This window comes from Hyperolius riggenbachi, chromosome 2 (assembly GCF_040937935.1).
Source record: "Hyperolius riggenbachi isolate aHypRig1 chromosome 2, aHypRig1.pri, whole genome shotgun sequence".
NCBI lineage: Eukaryota > Metazoa > Chordata > Amphibia > Anura > Hyperoliidae > Hyperolius > Hyperolius riggenbachi.
Genome location: NC_090647.1, coordinates 247558325 through 247581232, shown reverse-complemented (window position 1 = coordinate 247581232; position 22908 = coordinate 247558325). Strand labels below are relative to the sequence as shown.

Genomic DNA, 22908 nt, shown 5'->3' with positions numbered 1-22908 from the left:
GTTTGGATTGCAGACAGGGTTCTGCCACAACAATCTTTTGTACTTCATATCCTAATCACTCTGGGCCATATTTACCGTAATATGCTCATACATGAGATATTGTTTGGACAGTGGGCTGTTGGTTGAGACACGTTAAAAAAAAAAATATGTAAAAAAAAAAAAAAAAAAGTTTTAAAAAGAGAGTTGTCCTTGTTCAAACCTTTTTTTCCCCACAACTTTGTTAACACGGTACAATACTCTACTGCTACTTATATTTAGAATGTGTAGGTGAGCCTATTGGGCCAATCAAAAGGGATCTCATTCTACAAAGTCACTGGACCTGACAGGGTCCAGAGTGGGATAATTGGTGCAGCTGTTTGTTTTGGGGTAGCACAAGTAAGTTCGCAGTGCATGCTACAGCAGTAGCGTGCCTACTTTGAAAATTTTACTTGCTCTGCCACTTGCTCAACCCCTACTGATTTGTCTGTAAATCAGATGCAGCCATCAAAAGAGCCACATCTGGCTCCCTACCCCTGTCCTATTGGATTGAATGATAGAACCAAGACTAGTTGTATCAACCTTGTGCACAGATCTCCATATTTCACAGTACTATATTCCTTTATTTCATGTCTTCCAGAGCCTGTAAATTAACACATAAGTACTATATTTCGTTATTTCATGTCTTCCACAGCCTGTAAATTAAAAACACAGAAGCTTCCCAAGCATGACAGCACAAACCAAGTAGTTCTGTTTTATTTATTTTGCAATAAAAATAGATTAAGTTTTAGAAGCAACTAACAATAGTTATAGAATACAATAGGAATATTTTTTTTACGAAATGGAACTGGAAATATATCAAAGCAAATAGATTTCAGCAGATGAAAAACATGTTTATAGTCCATAGTCTTCTCAGTAATTCACAAAAATCTGCCAGTTTTAGCAGTAGTTAAGAGTCAGTCTGTTTTTTATCACTCTTATCTAAATGCATCAACTCATCAATTATAGATGATACATTTGATTTCAAAGGGCTTTTCGATGTAGGAGATGGCCGAGTTGATACCTGCAAAAGAGAATAACAGTCACATTATACACTCATGACAGTAAATAACAAAGAAAAGCATACCTTTTACATCAATACAGGTTCTGGACCAGATTTTAGAGTAATGGAGTCTGAACACTATACTAAGTAAAAAATAAATAAATAAATAATAGGTTTAAACAGGCAGATTTTATTTGTATTGTCTCTCACCAGGTCTTTTTTAATCTCTATAGCAGTTTCTTAGGCCCGGTTCACATTAGCGTTCCCTGTCCGGATTTTCCTGATCTGATCCGGACCGTATACTGTACAAACGGAACGTACGTTCCGCATAGCAATGCAAAGTCTATGCGGACGTTCACATGTGTCCCTTCCGTACAGTACGGAGCCGGACCGGATCCGGACACTTTTCCAACATGCGCTATTTTTTGGGGTCCGGATCTCCGGCCCACGCACCCGGACCTGAGCCTGACAGCACCATCTGGAACACAGAAACCAATGGGAAACGGAAGGCACAGAACACACTGCCTACAAAAACCTGACGTTCTACCCCACTTCCTGAGCGTATCCAAGCGGCCATTTCGGATGGGGACACATGGGCCAAGCATGTCTGGAGTGGAGCAGCAGTGACAGACGTGCTGGAGCTGTTTGGCAGAATGTCGGAGGTGGAGGTGAGGCCTACAGCGGAGGAACCTGATTCTACAGGTGCACCGTCTGCTGACCCCAACATTTTTTTTATTTAAATTTCACTATTTTTTTCCCCACGGATCCGGATGGCAGCCTGATGCATGCCTGATACAAACGGACCGGATCCGGATCGGAACCGTACGGTTCTGATCAGGATCAGGTCCTGATCCCGATCAGGATCCGATCCGCTTACTTGCCAAAACGCAAATGTGAACGGGGTCTAATTCTTTCCTGTTCCAATAATTAAAAACGAAAACATAATTACATTCTATCTGAAGTTCTTATATATCAATATGAAAACCTGAAATAAATACCAATATAGCAGGTTGTACTTTATTGTACATAGGAGAACAAAACATTTCATTATAGAAATACATGATACAATGATGTGCAAAAGGGCTACAACTTGTCCTATTAGTAACCCTAGTAATACATCATACAAGACATGTAGAGCACCATCCAAAAGAAAAACGATCAATACTACCTCAATGTAATACAGTACACTGAAATGTGCAGCATGGCCAACCAGAAGCAATAACAAGGACAAACAGCTATGACCTCAAAAAAACGCACCAGATCAGTACACAAATAATGTTGCAAAAAGTTAATCCTTTATTATAAATCCTCAAACAATTAAAACATACAATTAAAACCAGGTGGGGATTGACATATGAACCCAAATTGTCGGAGATCCGGGAGGACAATAAGGTGCAATAAGTGCAAATGACACACCCCGTGGGTGTGAAAAAATGGAGGGCTGGTTTAAAGTGATTTATTGGTGAGCATGTATAGTGCCAGGAAGGATGGGGGGAAAAAAGGGGGGGGGGAAGAAGGAAGGGAAAAAACAAGGGGGGGGGGGGGGGAACAAAGTGCAATGTGCATAGGTTGAATCAATCAAATTGCAAACAATGAGGATGACAACCACATAACCTCATAAGAGTAACCATTAAACTCACTAGTAAAAAGTCAATATAGAAAAAATCTCACAAAGGAGTGAGTGAAAAGCAGAGTTAGTACCTGCTAACGATGTTTTCAACAATCCTTCAGGGCAAAGGTGAGACGTAGCTCCTCCCAGGAACAGGAACAGACAGCACTTCCCCTATAAAAAAAGTCACATGGTTAGTCCACCCTCAGTGCGTTTAGCCAAGTACCCGACAGGTGAACATTCCACTACCCATAACCGTGCAACTATCAGACACAGACAATTAACACCCGGGTGGGATCGTTGCCCTGAAGGATTGTTGAAAACATCGTTAGCAGGTACTAACTCTGCTTTTTCCCCACAATCCTTCAGGGCAAAGGTGAGACGATTAACAAGTAATACAACCTCAGGGTGGGACCAATGCTTGGAGAACGTTTCTACCAACCGCCTGGTCGTGTGCAGACACTGCATCAATTCGGTAATGACAGATGAACGTAGAAAAGCTTGACCACGTTGCTGCTTTACATATTTGCTCAGGCGAAGCCCCTGCATTATTAGCCCAAGAAGCTGCCCTAGCTCTAGAAAAGTGAGCTTTAAATGAAGCAGGAGCCTCACTTCCCATAACTCTGAAAGCTTCTATAATAGCTAACCTAATCCAATTAGCTATAGTAGATTTAGAAGCTATCTGACCTACAGTTTTCCCTGAAATAAAACAGATAAGGAATCGGTCTTCCAGACATCTGCAGCTCTGTTCAAGTATTCCAGAACACATCTTCTAACATCTAATGAGTGAAAAATCCTCTCTTTTCCACAACTTGGATTCACAGAGGGTAGGCAAAATAATATCCTGCGACCTGTGAAACCTAGACATAACTTTTGGACAAAACTTTGGATCCGTCTGTAATACTAACCTATCCTGAAAATAAGGACTTTTCATAGACAAGGCCTGTAGCTCACTAACCCTTCTGGCTGTAGTGATGGCTACTAAAAATACCGTCTTTAATGTAAGAAATTTAAAAGAACTGTCCCCTAGCGGCTCAAAAGGACCTTTGGACAGCCCCTCTAATACTAACGATAAATCCAAAGGAGAAACGTATGGCTTGTAAACTGGCAGTTTCCTAGATAGAGCCTTCCGAAATCTCAGTATTTGAGAGGAAGACAAGGGGATACCTGAAAAAGCAGATAAGGTAGCAATCTGCACCTTAAGCGTACTCACAGAAATATTTTTATCCCAACTGTCCTGGAGAAACCAGGACTGCTGGGACTGACAAGCTATCAAACTCAGAGCCAGATAACCAAAGATGGAAAGTCTTCCAGTATTTCAGATAGATCCTCCTAGTAACTTCCTTACAGCTAGTAACAAATGTAGAGGCTGCCTTCTCAGATACTCCCAACTTTTTGAGTAAGGCTAATTTAAGATCCAGACTAACAGATTCAATTTTCCTGGATGCGGATGCCACAGGTTCCCTTGTAGCAGTAGATCCGGCCTGCAAGGAAGTCTCCAAGGGTCTTCTGATGCTAACCTGAGAGCTGAAAACCAGCTCCTTCTCGGTCACCAAGGTGCTATCAAAATCATCCAATTTTGACAACCTCTCCATTTGCTGATGACTGCGGGAATCAAATTGAGAGGAGGAAATGCATACAGAAGTGGAAAGTTCTACTCTTGAATGAATGCATTCACCCCCCCTGCTTTGATCTCTTGGATTGAGAGAGAAAAAAGTCTGAATCTGGGTATTGTCTTCTGTTGCAAACAGATCGATTGACGGTGTTCCCCATCGTTTTATGATGTCTGCGAAAACACCTCCTTGTTTAGAGACCATTCTGATGACAGAATCCTGCTTCTGTTCAGTTTGTCTGCATGTATATTGAGTGTTCCCTTGAGATGAACAGCTCTCAAGGATGACACATTCTTTTCTGCCCAAGACAAGATGTCCTCCGCTTCCTCCTGCAACAACAGGAATCGCGTACCTCTGTTTGTTGATAAACGCTACTGCCGTAACGTTGTTCGACTGGATCAGAACATTGGACTGCAACAGTATCGATTGCACCTGAAATAAAGCCAGCCTTACTACTGTTAATTCCTTTCAATTGGATAACCTTTGAGACTGATTTTGTCCATTTCCCCTGAAAGGCTCTGTGAGCTATATGAGCTCCTCAGCCCCAGGCGCTTGCATCTGTAGTTATTACGTTGTCTACAGGCCCCTTCCAAGGCCTGCCCTTCATAAGGTAGGATTCCTCCAACCACCGTTGCAGAGACACACAGTTTGAGGGATTTTGACTTTGAAATCTAATGTTTGTGGACGACCGTCCCAATTTTCTAGGAGGAACCTCTGTATCTTCCTGATATGCGCTAATGCCCAGGGAACTGCCACCATCGTGGATGACATTAACCCAAACACCGACAAAATCGTTCTTAGGGAAACTTTGTCTTCCCCTTGTAATGATTTCACTGCCAAACTTATCTTCAGAATCTTCTTGGGAGGAAGGAAAATCATCTGTTTTACTGAATCCACTAGCATGCCAAGAAACTGAGTTCTCTGACTTGGAATTAGAGAGGACTTCTCCAGGTTGATGATCCAACCTAGGGATCGGAGATGTTCCGATACCAGATTCAAATGGATTTTCAGCTGTTTTGCTGAACTTCCTAGAATAAGCAAGTCGTCTAAATACGGAATGATTAAAATCGATTGTTCCCTTAACGGAATTAATGCTTCTCCCAGAATTTTTGTGAACATTCTTGGGGCAGAAGTGATCCCAAACAGGAGGCAAACAAACTGGTAGTGTTCTACCATCCCATTTATTCTCACTGCAAAACTTAAGAATTTTTGTGATTTTTGGTGAATCGGCATATGCCAATATGCATCTCTTAGATCCAGAGATGCCATAAAGACCTCTGGAAACAATAACTCCCTTACTGATTCCATCCGAAAATTTTTCATAAACCGACTCAGGTTTGTTAGGTGCAGAATCAGGCACAGGATGAATTCCATTACCTTGTACAGCTCCACGGAATATGTTGGCGCTTTATAAATCAATAATAATAATAATAATAATTCTGTCTTAGCATGTTCTGCAATATGCTCAAAATCTCTGGAACCAGAGTGGGATCTCTTAGGGCCTTTGAGATCACAAATCTCGATGGTGGAGGAAGGGCAAACTATTTGGAAACCAAACATTATTGTCTGGCGAATAAATGGATTTTTTGACACTTTTGCCCACCTAAGAGAAAGTATCTTAGCCTTCCCCCCCACCGCCTGACACGAGTCATTGGGATTCTGACTGGGACTCTAGAGCTTTAGACTTAAAGCCCCCTTTCCTGGACTTGTCAAAAGTCCACCTCCTGCCTTTACTTTGATCCTTCGAGGCATCCTTTTGATCACTCCTTGGCTTACGAAAAATATTGCTACCACAGTCTTCTGTTTCTTAAGCAAAACTTTATTTTTATTCAATGTTTTTTCCCCAAAGCTGAATCCAGTTCTGGACCAAACAACAATTCACCTGAAAAAGGGACACCACACAGCCTGTTTTTGGATGAGATATTACCATCCCATATTTTAAGCCACAAGGCTCTAATAGAAACAGAGCAATGGACCTGGCAGTAAACCTAATTGCTTCAGCAGAAGCATTTGATAAATATGCAGCAGTTTAAATGAAAATAGCAATAGAATTAAACAATTGCAAAACAGGTGCACCAGCCAGGATGTTAGCTTTGAGCTGATTAATCCACAGCTCCAAAGTTGTGGCCACACATGTAGAGGTAAAAGCCGGCCTAAACATAGCCGCACTAGCCTCCCAAGACCTTTTCAAATAAACATCCACCTTTTAATTAAGTGGATCCTTCAGCTTTGTATAATTGATTATGAATAAACAAAACAGCTACCACATCCTCAATACAGAATTTAAACTTTGAAACAGATTCAGATTCTATTTCTCTAGTGTCTGAAACTATCAACTTCAGTCACAGATACTCCAGATACAGCAACCTGAGAAGTGGATGGATTAGCATTCAATAATGAGGACTTAATTGATTCCAATGAAGCATTAATCACCTCTCTAAAGGATTCAATGTATCCTGAACAGAGTGACCCGGCTCCTCCCCTACAACCCTCTGTATGCACAACTGACAGAGTTTTTGCATAGGGCAACATAAAATTGCACAAAGGGCATGTTTTATCATTAGGAGGATGCCTGTGCTTATCTGCAGCAGCAGATTTAGCAGAAGCCTTAGTATTGGCATAAACAACAACACAACAAGGCATGTAACTCTGCTCACACATATAGCACAATCAGCCCAGAAAGAGAAACCATTATCTCACCTTTTGGGCGGCCTGGTTGCTCTCAATCCTCTCAGCGTCTGACATGCTTCCAGCTGACACATCCAGCGCAGGACAAACTCTCTCTGAGCAACAGTGCTACAGGCCCGCGCAGCTTCCCCTTGAAACATACCTGGCCTGCCGCGAATGGATGAGTGGCGGCCCGGAAGCTGCAGAGAGAGTAATGAGCCGGCACTACAAATTGTTACTTTCGGCATACCCGCCGGAAAGTACGCATCCGGACGCGGCCAAGCGTCCTAATGGCCGCAATGCGCTCCACGCTGCACATGGCCGCCGGCTTACCTCCGTCCTGCTCACTCCGCCGCAAGGCCGCCAAGGGGAACCCACGCCTTCCACTCTTGCTCTCCCTGGAAGCGGGAGAGAAAGGTAGGCAAACCCCAGGAAAGCTCCAGCCTGGGGCGCATGGCCAGACTGCCTCAGTACCACAGTCTCAGCCACCCAGAGAGATCCACCTGCAGCCCAGCACACAGGCTTCACCCAAAGGGGAGATGCCGACCTGCCTGGACGCAGGAACAAACAGCACTGCGGGTGGACTAACCATGTGACTTTTTTTATAGGGGAAGTGCTGTCTGTTCCTGTTCCTGGGAGGAGCTACGTCTCACCTTTGCCCTGAAGGATTGTGGGGAAAAATATTTATATAGGGGAGGGAAAGTAAAACCACACAGTGCTACAGGTTTAGCAAGTAAAGTACAGAATGCATGAGAGTGATCAAAGAGCGAAACCACCAGTGTAGTGAAAAGTCCTACCGGAAAGAGGTAGCTCCACGGGTCCCCCACCGCTGCTATCACGATTCGCCACCATCCTGTGGCTTTCTCAAAGCACCGACAATTTGGGTTCATATGTCAATCCCCACCTGGTTTTAATTGTATGTTTTAATTGTTTGAGGATTTATAATAAAGGATTAACTTTTTGCAACATTATTTGTGTACTGATCTGGTGCGGTTTTTTTGAGGTCATAGCTGTTTGTCCTTGTTACTATTAGTAACCCTGTCCGATAATGTCCTCATACCTGTTTGTCTCCTGGCCTCCTCAGGGTAACACCTTCCAAGAGGAGAGCTTTTCCGGTCTTTTCAAACAATTTATCTTTATCAACTTCTCCGGAGCTTTGAAGTTCTAAATACTTCTCTACAAATCTGAAACAAAAGAGAATATAAAACAGAGGCACAATAAGGCAATAACCATTTCATTCTGTACTATACAGTATTATCTTGCTTTAAAGGGAATTAGCTTTTTTTCTTTAGTTGGGATTATTGAAGTCTCTTTGGGTCATTCAGTACACTGGGAGTGACACATGGTATCAGGCGATCTGCTCCTCAGAGGTGCCGTTGTACTTTTGTACAACCTTGAGCATTGATTGGTCTGTGCAAAAATGAAGCACCCGAGAGTGGATGTATCAAGACAAGTCTACGGAAACCTGAAGCAAAAGTGAACAAGTTGCAAAAAAAAAAAAAAAAATTAAAAAAAAAAAAATCTAAAGATACAGTAGCCCATATGCAATTAACTTTTTCTCCTGAATTATCTCCTAGGATAGCATTTTCATCTTCACTTTAAAATAACTTTTCAGCATTTTTCAATTGAAAAAGTAACCAAAAGTTAGTGAAAAGGTACCATCACGTTCATTTCGAGTATGGTCTTGCTTGCAAGCGGTTTTAAAGGCATTTTATGACAAGGTGTGAAAATATCATCTAGGAGAAAACTCGGAAGAAAAAGTTAATTGCATATGGCCCAGTGTGTCTAAAATAAAAGTCTAAAAGTCTAATTCACTGAATAAAAATGGTGGTTACATCTCAGATGTCATCAAGGGGGACACCTTCACCCATCCCACTAGAGATAATAAATATAAAGTTCATGATAGGTTTTCTTGTGGCTTTAGTTTGGTAGTGTATATGGTCAAATGTCCATGTGGTAAAAGTACACAGGAATTAAGGAAAAGAATATCATCGCATAAAACTGTGATTCGCAATAAAGATAAAGAACAGGCAGTTTCTGAACATTTTGCCACTTTGCATGCACGCGGCCGTTCCCTGGGAAACTGCAGCTCCAGGACTTGGCGGTCCTGGGGCTGCCACCGCGGTCACGCCCATGGGTGTGACGCGGTCGTTATGTAGTTAAGAAGGCCAACTTTTCTGTGTTTTGTAGCCCCTACACACTCCTAGGAGTTCCGGTTCACCATTAACTTGCTGGGTAATGTGTAACTTTGAATTGAAAAGAAAGATTAAAAAAAAAAAAATGTATTGTGTGTGGCCGTCTTTAAGGTGACCAAGGTTCACAACCCTTGTTTGGTTTATATTAGACCACATGATTCTGGAAGGATTTCTGCAAATGTTATCTTGTAATATAGGGATGCTAGAGAGGCATGCCTGCAGGTCTGTTACCTGAAAGTATGGCTTCTGGCCAGTAGCTGCCTGCTGCACAGACACTGTACAGACACAGTTATCCAGCTGGTAATGCTAAAACAAAGTGCCAGCTGCAGTTTAACCACAGGTGTACTACATTTAGCCACAGAGGCAGGAAATGTAATCTACATTAATGGTGCCTGTTACATAAAGGCTTCCTGTAAAAGCTATCACTTACAACACAACTTGAAATGTTGCAGGATCTGTACTGATGTATTGCCTTACCTTTGGCATGTAGATTTGTAATTTCTTGTGTTTAATTCAATGATTCCTGGATTACCATACATTTCATAAAATTTGCTGAAAAGGGAAAAAAACAAAAACATTGTTAAACATTATGAAATTGTGATACACTGACAAAAAAAAAAAAAAGCAACTAAATGGTACAAAAAGTTCAGCCATTAATACTTAGGATGCAGTGTTTATGTTCTTCCTATTTAGTAGTGATGCATTGTGGGTAACCACAGATGTTCACTTAAAGCTGAATTCATCGCAAATACCTTCTGATTTAAGAATGAACTAAGCATTGCTCTCCACACTGATTTAAGAAGGCAACTAAGCATTGCTCTCCACACTGATTTAAAGGGAACCTTAACTGAGAGGGATATGGAGGTTTCCTTATAAACAGTTGCCTGGCAGTCCTGCTGATCTCTTTGGGGCAGTAGTGACTGAATCACAGACCTGAAACAAGCATGCAGCTAATCCAGTCTGACTTCAGTCAGAGCACCTGATCTACATATTTGTTGAGGATCTGTGGCTGAAAGTATTAGAGACACAGGATCAGCAGGAGAGTCAGGCAACTGGTATTATTTTAAAAAGAAAAATTAATATCCTTCTCAGTTTAGGTTCCCTTTAATAAGGCAACTAAGCATTGCTTTTTAGTAGGAGGGCTTTTTGGTCTCTTTTACTCCCCTATACTTTCCTTGTGGTTTTGGGTCACCCCGAGCTACCTGGTTACTCTCTTCCATATCAGAAGACCATACTAGAAGGCAATATAGAAACTCACCAAATGGTACCCATTCATGGCTATAGTAGGGACATTTAGCTCAGCTCCACTGGTGAAAAGGAAAATGTAAATAGCTCTATACACTCTTTAATGTGAAACTGCACTCTTGCTAAAGCATTTGCTATAATCATGCATCAGTGCTGACCTAATGTTTTTGCAGATTAATGCTATGAAAAACTCCCTTGCATTTCAATTTACAGCCAGGCCAGCTATACATTTCCCAAACTGTTGCATAGCTCCTTCTTGCCTGGATTTTCAACTCTGAGATGCCCTAGTTTCCTGTAAAGTTATCCCAAGTACTTTCCTCTTCATGCATGAGTAAGCAGCTACACAGAGCAGGAATAATTGTTGCGGATTTTCCATGCCTGCACTAGATGTGACTGGCAGTACCTTAAACCTCCAAGTGTAACACATTCTGCTATAATCAGTGTGGAGAGGCTGAGCATTGAAATCCAAACATACAAGGTGAGCAGGTTTAAACAATATGCAGCTTTGCTCTAAGCAATATGTAGAGGGGAGCTGAAGGGATTGCTTATTTCTAACTTTAAAGACATGCAAAACATGATGGTGCTATATAAGGGGGGGGGGGGGGGCACCTTCCAATGAGTTCTGAAGCATTTGGCTCAATATGAGCAGAAAATACTGCCGGAAACACTTCTGAATTCATCCTGCTGCTTTTGTAAGCAGTCACATCATCAATACAGGAGAAACAGTTCCATTGGCAGCCATCAGGGATGCTGTCACGAGTAGATTCGAGTGGCCTAAGCACTTGTACTCGTGATTCAAATGAGCAATAATTAATGCAGGTGAGGAGCGGGACATAAGGGGTTATTTACCCATAAGGCTGCGTGTTCCCTGCGCTCCAAATAGGATCCGCACGCGTCCTATTCTTTGCGTTACAAGCCTCGCTGCAGGCACTTCTTCCGGCTTGAAGGAGGAAGTGCCCGCAGGAAGTGCCCGCAGTGCCTGCAGCGAGGCTTGTAACGCAAAGAATAGGACGCGTGCGGATCCTATTTGGAGCGCAGGGAACACGCAGCCTTATGGGTAAATAACCCCTTATGTCCCGCTCCTCACCTGCATTAATTATTGCTCATTTGAATCACGAGTACGAGTGCTTAGGCCACTCGAATCTACTCGTGACAGCATCCCTGGCAGCCATACATGCCCACGCCATGACACTACCACCACCATGCTTCACTGAAGAGGTGGTATGCTTTGGATCAAGTACAGTTCCTTTCCTTCTCCACACTCTTCTCTTCCCATCACTCCGGTACAAGTTGATCTTTATCTCATCTGTCCATAGGATGTTGTTCCAGAAACATGAAGACTTTTTTAGATGTCATCTAGCAAACTCTAATAAGGCATTCCTGTTTTTGAAACTCGCCCATGGTTTACATCTTTGGGTGAACCCTCTTGTATTCACTCTGGTGAAGTCTTCTCTTCATCGTTAATTCTGACACACATACACCTACCTCCTGGAGAGTGTTCTTAATCTGGCCAACTGTTGTGAAGGCTGTTTTCTTCACCAGGGAAATAATTATTCTGTCATCCACCACAGTTGTTTTCCATAGTCTTTCAGGTCTTTTGGTGTTGCTGAGCTCACTGGTGGTTCTTTTTAACAATGTTCCAAACAGTTGTTTTGGCCGCGCCTAATGTTTTTGTTTCTCTCCAATGGGTTTGTTTTGCTTAATGATGGCTTGCTTCACTGATAGTGACAGCTCTTTGGATCTCATCTTGAGAGTTGACAGCAACAGATGCCAAATGCATACTTGAAATTAACTCTGGACCTTTTATCTGCTCATTGTAATTGTGATAATGAGGGAATAAGACACACCTTGCCATTGAATAGCTAAGAAGCCAATTGTCCCATTACTTTTACTTCCTTAACAAGTGGGAGGCACATATGCAAACTGTTGTAATTCCTACACCATTCACCTGATTTGGATGTAAATGCCCTCAAATTAAAGATGACAGTCTGCAGTTAAAGAAAACCTGTAACGAGAAAAAGTTCCCCTGGGGGGTACTCACCTCGGGTGGGGGAAGCCTCTGGATCCTATCGAGGCTTCCCCCGTCCTCCTGTGTCCCACGGCGGTTTCGCTGTGCCCCTCCGAATAGCGGGGATGTAAATATTTACCTTCCCGGCTCCAGTGCAGGCGCAGTATTGGCTCTCCGCTCGGATATAGGCGGAAATAGCCGATCGCTGTGGGGCCGCTCTATTGCGCCGGCGCAAGTCACCTGCGTAGTAGAGTGGACTCGACAGAGATCGGCTATTTCCATTCTGAGAGCCGCAACAGCACCACCCGCTGGAGTCAGGGACGGTAAATAAATCTAGCTTGTCAGGCTTGTCGAGCCTGGACTGCGGGAGACTTTAGGGGAGCCAGCGCTGGATTGCCTGCAGCTACAGGGGAGGGTGAAGCCTCATTGGGACCCTAAGGCTTCCCCTTCCTGAAGTAAGCACCCCCCAGGGGACTTTTTTTCAGTACAGGGTCTCTTTAAAGCACATCATGTTTTTTTAATTTCAAATGCATTGTGGTTGTGTAGAGTTCCAAAAATGTTAGAATTGTGTCGATGTCCTATTATTTATGGACCTGACCGTAAATGACAAAAGATAGGCAGTGTTCTCCCCAGAATTTGTTTTCCAGTAGGGTTGCATGAAAAAGAAGCCAGTGGGGCGCGATGGGAGAATGCAGGGACGGCACAACTCTGCTTACAGCATAGTATGAGGAGGCAAGCTGATGACAGCCAGGTGCTCACCAAAATTAGCCGGGTGGAGCAACCAGCTAAAAAAGCCTGGGGAGAACACTGATAGTGCACTAGTACTAGTAGTCATGTGCGCCCCGTGATGGATTATTGAGCAGGAAAAAAGTTGTTTTTCATGACGTCCTTCAGCGACAGTAAGGTCCATGTCAAATTATAGACTAAGCAGCTGTTACTGTTGTCATCTCCTGCTGTTGCTAAAAGTTATGACATTCTAGAGCACCAGCAACTGGCTGCTGTTCTGTTACTTAGTTGTTAGCAATTGCATTGATTTATAGCACCTGCTTAGCATCTTAGTGGCTGAGGCTAGTGGCAGCAATTAAGTTTCCTGAGTGACATAGCTACATTTGTTACCTGCCAACATAATCAGGATTGGTAAATATGAAGCTGCAATAAATATTTCAATAATACAAATAAAGTAGTTAGGTGACTTACGCTCTGATGACATCCTCCTGGTATAAAATTTCAGGCACGTTTTCAACAGGTTTTGGTCGCCGTCTTGGTGGACTCACATAGGTGGGTTCTCTTTTTGGCGGAAAAGCAGCATAGACATCATACCAAATGGGTATCTCATTTTGCTTTATCACACCAGCACGGATCAGATCCCGTGTTCTATGAAACAAGAAATGCAATCTGGGTTATTAAAGGGAACCTGAAGCAAGAGAGACATGGACGCTGATATATTACTTTCCTTTTAAAGAGACTCTGAAGCAAGAATAAATCTCGCTTCAGAGCTCATAGTTAGCAGGGGCATGTGTGCCCCTGCTAAAACGCCGCTATCCTGCAAACCCACCCCCGCAAGCATTGGTCGCAAACTTGGTCGTGAGTTTTCTTTTCCTGGAGGCAGGGCTAACGGCTGCAGCCCTGCCTACAGTCGCGTCTATCAGCGGCGCATCGCCGCCTCTCCCCTGCCCCTCTCAGTGAAGGAAGACTGAGAGGGGCGGGGGAGAGGCGGAGATACGCGCTGACAGACGCGCTTGAGGCAGGGCTGCGGCGGTTAGCCCTGCCCCAACCAGGAAGCGCTCCCCCGCTGCACCGAGGGGATTTGGGGGTGAAGGGACCCCCGTTAAGCTGCGGGATAGCAGCGTTTTAGCAGGGGCACACATGCCCCTGCTATCTATGAGGTCTGAAGCGAGATTTATTCTCGCTTCAGACTCTCTAAGCAATGCAAATTGCCTAGCAGTTCTGTTGATCCTCTGTCTCTTAAGGCCCATACACACGTCGGATTTCCGCGGACGGGTCGTTTGCACGCCCCGTCGTTCGCCCGCTAAATCGGGCATGTGTACAGGCTGTCGTTCGCTTGATAAGGGTGAGTTTGAGCGATCCGCCCGGCGGATCGCTCAAACTCACCCTTATCAAGTGAACGACAGCCTGTACACACGCCCGATTTAGCGGGCGAACGACGGAACGACGGGGCGTGCAAACGACCCGTCGTTCGCGGAAATCCGACGTGTGTATGGGCCTCAATACTTATATCCATAGGCCCTGAATGAGAATGCAGATAAGACGTTTCTGACGGAAGTCTGACCAGATCAGCCCCATACTTGTTTCAGGTGTGTCATTCGGACACTACTGCAGATAGAGATCAGCAGGACTGCCAGTTTATTTATTGTATTTATAAAGTGCCAACATATTACGCAGCGCTAATATTGTTTAAAGGGAAGGTTCAGGGAGGGTGGGTAAAAAATAAAAATCAATTTCCACTTACCTGGGGCTTCCTCCAGCCCGTGGCAGGCAGGAGGTGCCCTCGCCGCCGCTCCGCAGGCTCCCGGTGGTCTCCGGTGGCCGACCCGACCTGGCCAGGCCGGCTGCCAGGTCGGGCTCTTCTGCGTTTCAAGGCCCGGAACTTCTGCGTCCCACGCCGGCGCTCTGACATCATCGGACGTCCTCTGGGCTCTACTGCGCATGCGCAGTAGTTCTGCGCCTGCGCAGTAGAGCCCGGAGGACGTCCGATGACGTCAGAGCGCCGGCGTGGGACGCAGAAGTTCCGGGCCTTGAAGCGCAGAAGAGCCCGACCTGGCAGCCGGCCTGGCCAGGTCGGGTCGGCCACCGGGAGCCTGCGGAGCGGCGGCGAGGGCACCTCCTGCCTGCCACGGGCTGGAGGAAGCCCCAGGTAAGTGGAAATTGATTTTTATTTTTTACCCACCCTCCCTGAACCTTCCCTTTAAAAGGAAATAAATATGGCAGCCTCCATAGCCCTCACTTCAGTTCCCTTTAACCACTTTGAAACCCTTGCTACGCTTATCTACTCCACACAGAACTTCACATGGAGCTCAGGGGAGTAGATAGGCGTACTTGTGGTTAACAGTGTGCTGTATGCCCAATAAACTATCTGATTATGTATATAGGGTATCATTTTAACTGTGACAAGTGAGAGAATAGATTTTGAGGTGTTTGACAACTGAGGGCTAAGTCGTGTGATTTTTTTTTTACTGGAAAACTGAATGAAAAGCAATAAAACTGTTATTTTCATATACTCTGTACCTCCAAATAAAAAAAACAAAAGTGACAGCATTGAGAATACATAAATAGTTACCCTAGGGACTTAGCTTTTAAAATATGTATGCCATGAGAGTGTATTACTGTTAATCATGAAGATAAGGGCTTTTAATTACTGATAGAGTACAATGAGAAAACAAAAAACACTTTATTCCCAACTAATATATTATCGCCATACATTGTACTAGGAACATTATTTAAATGTGGAGATAATCAGGACAAATTAGCAAATACAATGTGTGGGTTTTACCTATGGTAACATTGTTTATTTGAAAACTATAGTGGATGGAAATGGAGAAATAGTGTATTTTTACTTTTTTTTTTTCTTATTTTTCCCTTTAAAATGCACAGATAATAACATAATTACTAAAAGCAAATATCACCCTCACAAAGCATAATTTGTGGCAAAAAAAACAAGATATAGATCATTTACATCTGATGAGTAGCAATAAAGTTATTGGTGAATGAATGGGAGGAGCGCTGAAATGTGAAAATTGCTTTGGTTTTTAAAGAGACACTGAAGCGAGACTAAATCTCGCTTCAGGTCTTATATATAGCAGGGGCACGTGTGCCCCTGCTAAAACGCCGCTATCCCGCGGCTTAACGGGGGTCCCTTCACCCCCAACCCACCCCCCGCAAACCAGGGTCGGAAAAAAGGTCGCTGGACCTGATCTTCCTGGAGGCAGGGCTAACGGCTGCAGCCCTGCCTCCAGTCGCGTCTATCAGACGCGCATCGCCGCCTCTCCCCCGCCCCTCTCAGTGAAGGAAGACTGAGAGGGGCGGGAGAGAGGCGGAGGTACGCGTCTGACAGACGCGCATGGGGCAGGGCTGCGGCGGTTAGCCCTGCCCCAACCAGGAAGCGCTCCCCCGCTGCTCGGAGGGGGTTTGGGGGGACAGGGACCCCCGTTAAGCCGCGGGATAGCGGCGTTTTAGCAGGGGCACACATGCCCCTGCTATCTATGAGGTCTGAAGCGAGATCTATTCTCGCTTCAGACTCTCTTTAAGCAAAAAAAAAACAAAACAAAAAAAAACTGTGGTGCTGAAGTGGTTAAAGAGACTCTGAAGCCTCTTAAATTTTTTTTTTTTTTTTTTTTTTTAAACAATCCTGCTTAATACATTATCCCTACCTAAACCGCCGCATTCTGGTGGATGTAAACTATCTAAAACCCCCCTAACCCGCCCTTCCTCTCCCCCGCAAAATACATGGATTTTGCTGCCCCTGTGCGCTTCCTTGTGAGGCAGGGCTATGAGCTGCAGCCCTGCCTCACACCCGTCTGTCAGCGGTGGATCTCCGCCTCTCCCCCGCCCCTCTCAGTGAAGGAAGACAGAGAGGCAGGGGAGAGGCGGTGATTCGCGCTGATAGACGCGTGTGAGGCAGGGCTGCAGCTCATAGCCCTGCCTCACACGGAAGCGCTGCCCAGATCGCCCCCGGGGATTTAGGGGGGATTGAGATAGTTTACAGCCGCGGGAATGCAGCGATTTAGGTAGGACTAATGTATTAAGCAGGATTATTAAAAAAATGTTTTTAAAGAGGCTTCAGAGTCTCTTTAACAGTCATCAAATGTGTGGCTCAAAGTAGAAAGCTAAGAAAAAGAATTGCAGTAATACAGGGAGTGCAGAATTATTAGGCAAATGAGTATTTTGACCACATCATCCTCTTTATGCATGTTGTCTTACTCCAAGCTGTATAGGCTCGAAAGCCTACTACCAATTAAGCATATTAGGTGATGTGCATCTCTGTAATGAGAAGGGGTGTGGTCTAATGACATCAACACCCTATATCAGGTGTGCATAATTATTAGGCAACTTCCTTTCCTTTGGCAAAATGGGTCAAAAGAAGGACTTTACAGGCTCAGAAAAGTCAAAAATAGTGAGATATCTTGCAGAGGGATGCAGCACTCTTAAAATTGCAAAGCTTCTGAAGCGTGATCATCGAACAATCAAGCGTTTCATTCAAAATAGTCAACAGTGTCGCAATAAGCATGTGGAAAAACCAAGGCGCAAAATAACTGCCCATGAACTGAGAAAAGTCAAGCGTGCAGCTGCCAAGATGCCACTTGCCACCAGTTTGGCCATATTTCAGAGTTGCAACATCACTGGGGTGCCCAAAAGCACAAGGTGTGCAATACTCAGAGACATGGCCAAGGTAAGAAAGGCTGAAAGACGACCACCACTGAACAAGACACACAAGCTGAAACGTCAAGACTGGGCCAAGAAATATCTCAAGACTGATTTTTCTAAGGTTTTATGGACTGATGAAATGAGAGTGAGTCTTAATGGGCCAGATGGATGGGCCCGTGGCTGGATTGGTAAAGGGCAGAGAGCTCCAGTCCGACTCAGACGCCAGCAAGGTGGAGGTGGAGTACTGGTTTGGGCTGGTATCATCAAAGATGAGCTTGTGGGGCATTTTCGGGTTGAGGATGGAGTCAAGCTCAACTCCCAGTCCTACTGCCAGTTTCTGGAAGACACCTTCTTCAAGCAGTGGTACAGGAAGAAGTCTGCATCCTTCAAGAAAAACATGATTTTCATGCAGGACAATGCTCCATAACACGCGTCCAAGTACTCCACAGCGTGGCTGGCAAGAAAGGGTATAAAAGAAGAAAAACTAATGACATGGCCTCCTTGTTCACCTGAGGAGTGGCTGGATAGTGCAATGGTTAAGGGCTCTGCCTCTGACATGGGAGACCAGGGTTCGAATCTCGGCTCTGCCTGTTCAGTAAGCCAGCACCTATTCAGTAGGAGACCTTAGGCAAGTCTCCCTAACACTGCTCCTGCCTATAGAGCGCATCCTAGTGGCTGCTGCTCTGGCGCTTTGAGTCCGCCAGGAGAAAAGCGCAATATAAATGTTCTGTGTTTGTTTGTTTGTTTGTTTTGTTTGATCTGAACCCCCATTGAGAACCTGTGGTCCATCATAAAATGTGAGATTTACAAGGAGGGAAAACAGTACACCTCTCTGAACAGTGTCTGGGAGGCTGTGGTTGCTGCTGCACGCAATGTTGATGGTGAACAGATCAAAACACTGACAGAATCCATGGATGGCAGGCTTTTGAGTGTCCTTGCAAAGAAAGGTGGCTATATTGGTCACTGATTTGATTTTGTTTTGTTTTTGAATGTCAGAAATGTATATTTGTGAATGTTGAGAAGTTATATTGGTTTAACTGGTAAAAATAAATTGAAATGGGTATATATTTGTTTTTTGTTAAGTTGCCTAATAATTATGCACAGTAATAGTCACCTGCACACACAGATATCCCCCTAAAATAGCTAAAACTAAAAACAAACTAAAAACTACTTTCAAAAATATTCAGCTTTGATATTAATGAGTTTTTTGGGTTCGTTCAGAACATGGTTGTTGTTCAATAATACAATTATTTCTCAAAAATACCACTTGCATAATAATTCTGCACTCCCAGTATATCACACCATCAATATTACATTGGTTTCAGTCTCTAAGTTACTTTTAAGAATTACAATAAATGTTCAAGAATTCAAAAAACAGTCATATTCAAAAAGGCTACACATAAGACAAGATGCAGAGCAAACCAAAATGTCTACAATACATTATACAGAAAAAATACATAATCTATTCATAACACTTTGCTCTCACAAATTACAACATATATATTTTAAGGCCCCTTTCCCACTGTGCACATTGCTTTGTGATACCACTGCAACACTGCTAAAAAAAAGTTGATCCAATTGCCTAATCCAATTCAATTGGAAGAGTCTATTACTGAACAATATGCATAGAAACTGTTTTTGGAAGCTTATGTCCTCCGTTTGCTGCATCTGTTTTGAATGCATGTGGTGTAATCGGACTGTGTTTTGGGCTCTGCACATACAGTGGCTTGCAAAAGTATTCGGCCCCCTTGAAGTTTTCCACATTTTGTCACATTACTGCCACAAACATGAATCAATTTTATTGGAATTCCACGCGAAAGACCAATACGAAGTGGTGTACACGTGAGAAGTGGAACGAAAATCATCACATGATTCCAAACATTTTTTACAAATCAAAAACAGCAAAGTGGGGTGTGCGTAATTATTCAGCCTCCTGAGTCAATACTTTGTAGAACCATCTTTTTCTGCAATTACAGCTGCCAGTCTTTTAGGGTATGTCTCTACCAGCTTTGCACATCTAGAGACTGAAATCCTTGCCCATTCTTCTTTGCAAAACAGCTCCAGCTCAGTCAGATTAGATGGACGGCGTTTGTGAACAGCAGTTTTCAGATCTTGCCACAGATTCTCGATTGGATTTAGATCTGGACGTGTACACCACTTCGACTCTTTCACGTGGAATTTTAATAAAATTGATTCATGTTTGTGGCAGTAATGTGACAAAATGTGGAAAACTTCAAGGGGGCCGAATACTTTTGCAAGCCACTGTATATACAGCTGGTCAACTCGAGTGCAGCCTGCATTTGGAAGCACTGCCATTTTCTTCTGTTGTTCAGAAATGTAAGTCTACTTATGGCTAGCTGCATTCATGTGTACGAGTTTGCATTCAATAGGGTTCAGTGCATAGTTTGCATCTGATTTGTATTCAAGGTGTGTATTTAATGGTGTGTACACACTTGAAAGATTAATGAAAGATCTTAGACTAATTTTACCACCTTCCATGTAGTATGAGAGCATACTCTACACAGTCTATTCTATTGAGCTGAACTCCCCATCAGATAAAAATCTTTGCAAGATGCTGCACACAAAGATGCTGTACACATGCAAAAGATCAGTATCTGCAAAATGCATTCATAGTCTATGAGATCTGCAGATTTGCAGATCTCATACACACCTTGTTTAACAGACATTCATCTTCAGATCAGATCCACCAGGATGGATCTTCAGATCTGCAGATGATTGTCAGATATGCAGATGAATGTCTGTTAAGCCCCAGCTACACGATACGATTTTTATACGATTCAATTGCGATTCTATTTATGATCCGATTAAATCAGACATGTCCGATCAGGATTCAATTCGATTTGCCATTGTTTTGCAATGGCAAATCGAATTGAATCCCGATTGGACATGTCGGATTTGGTCGGATTGTAAATAGAATCCTAATCGAATCGTATAAAGAATCGTATCATGTGGATTGGGCTTTAAAGGGAAGGTTCACGGTGGTTTAAAAAAAAAAAAATGCAAATCCACTTACCTGGGGCTTCCTCCAGCCCGTGGCAGGCAGGACGTGCCCTCGGCGCCGCTCCGCAGGCTCCCGGTCTCCTCCGGTGGCGAGCCCGACCTGGCCAGGCCGGCTTCCTGGTCGGGCTCTTCTGCGCTCCAAAATGCACCTCACGTGGGCACGCTGAAGTCATCAGACGTCCTCCGGGCTGTACTGCGCAGGCGCAGAATTACTGCTACTGAGATCTGCAGATATCATAGACTATGAATGCATTTTGCAGGAACGGATCTTTTGCAGGAACAGATCTTGTGCAGATACTGATCTTTCGAATGTCTACGGCATCTTTGTGTGCAGCATCTTGCAAAGATTTTTATCTGATGGGGAGTTCAGCTCAATAGAATAGACTGTGTAGAGCATGGCTCTCATACTACATGGAAGATGGTAAAATTGGTCTAAAGGTGCGTACACACGCACTACTAAAGAGAACGACGGGTCCGCCAGACCCTCCCGCTGGGCAGTCGTTCTCTCGACAGTAGTGCGTGTGTACAGTCTGTCAGCAGACTAATAAGTCTGTTTCTGAATGGCTAGTTTGAAGTACAGAGCTCAGTGGGGAGGAGAGTGGACAATGGATTCCTTATGACTTTTCCTGCTGGGTCACCTCAACCATACTAGTCCTGCATAATCAGTGTCTTCACTGTGTGGAATCCGCATATTTGAGACACTGACCTGTACATACGTCCCGTTACCTACAAAACAGGCTGTGAGCACAGGTTTGAGAAACAATGCTTAAAGGACATCGAAGGCTGGAAAAAAAAAAAAACCTGAGATAAACAATTGTATATGTCCTCCTCCTCCTAAAAATGACTTTCAAAGCTATTGCACAGTTGTATTTTATCAACTTTTTAAGCTTTTGCTGTTTCATGGCCTTTTCTCAATGACACATTAATTGAAGTATGCCAGGGCTTAAATATATGAACTATTGACCCTTTTATCTCTTTCCTGCTCTTAGAAGCCATTTACTGGCAGGAAAGTGTTTTATGGCTGCAATTCCTTATCAGGGAGGGTTACGCTAGAGTCCGACCCGGTCAGGAATTGCCATTTACATGCCGGATTTTAACTCTTTCAGGCAGAGAAAGAAAAAAAACGAACACAGCCTAGTTATTTGTGTACTAGGCACTGTACATACCCATGTCTATCTCATCATGTCACCTCGTGAGTCCTTTAAGTCAATGTTACCCACAATAAATGACATGTGGCCAACAACCCCTTTCATAAAAAAGCATAGGTTACATAGCAGCCGTACTAAAAACACAAAAATGTATCCAGTTGGAACTGTACTATTTCAAAATATAAATAAGAACCTTCACAAACATAGCAAGATCAAATGCCCCTGCAGCATGCCATCATATATTTATATCGGTTTTGCAGTCACATTATGAATACCTGCTGAACACTGTTCCCAGCTTCTCCAGTCTGCTTCCAGCCATGCTGCACAGAGAGGGAGGGCTTTCTGCCCGTCAGACAGATCTACAATCAAGAACTAGAACAAACGTCACACGTGGCAGACATGTTTAATAAGGGACACCATAAATGCAGCGTTTAAGCAGCGTATTATAATACACTCAATGCCATACATAACAGTATAACCTGTATGTCTCTGCAGACCCATATATTTACAAAACCAAGCCAAAAGTGTCGGCTGTTCTGCCTGCATCATTACACAACCTAAGAGTTTCCAGAAAGCAATATGGCGGAACTGCAACTCATGCGGACTAGGGGAGATTAATCAATAACTGAGCGAATGGATTAAGAGGTCAGTTACATAGCTTTGCCCTTCAGCAATCTGGCCCAAGATGTAAATAACTTATTTCTGACAATAAACCCAATACAGTTTGGCATTTCAAACACAAGAAGTTCCGTGTTAATTATTACTCTATAATATGCTTATTCTGGCGCCTTAGCGGCACCCTTTATTTCCACGGTGGTGGTCTTCTTGAACATGGCGGATGCAGCACGTCATGAGCACAACGCACTTTCTCCAGCCAATGAGGATGAAATAGACAAGTGCGGCAAGTTTGAATTGTACGGAGGAGTGTTGCTTCTGCAGATACAGCCAGTGCGAGGAGATGTATGAGAAGAGGGGAGGTTTGGCTCCCAAGGTAACATCATT

At 43.8% G+C, this 22908-nt stretch overlaps 2 protein-coding genes across 2 annotated transcripts in view; one reads left to right on the top strand and one right to left on the bottom strand.

The window, feature by feature from the left end:
* Positions 1 to 720: 720 nt before the first annotated feature.
* On the bottom strand, positions 721 to 22906 carry MRPS23 (mitochondrial ribosomal protein S23). Its single transcript, XM_068268466.1, has 6 exons — positions 22671 to 22906; positions 22182 to 22278; positions 13553 to 13729; positions 9580 to 9654; positions 7968 to 8091; positions 721 to 1039 (listed from the first exon to the last, which is right to left on the bottom strand). The coding sequence occupies exons 2-6, from the start codon at positions 22223 to 22225 to the stop codon at positions 926 to 928; spliced, it is 534 nt and encodes a 177-aa protein (XP_068124567.1). The 5' UTR covers positions 22226 to 22278; positions 22671 to 22906; the 3' UTR covers positions 721 to 925.
* Positions 22521 to 22908, top strand: part of LOC137546234 (uncharacterized) — a 32684-nt gene continuing 32296 nt past the window's right edge. Inside the window, exon 1 of the mRNA XM_068268464.1 lies at positions 22521 to 22897. Coding sequence (XP_068124565.1) covers positions 22865 to 22897 — 33 coding nt within the window. The 5' untranslated portion in view covers positions 22521 to 22864. The remainder of the gene's footprint in view (positions 22898 to 22908) is intronic.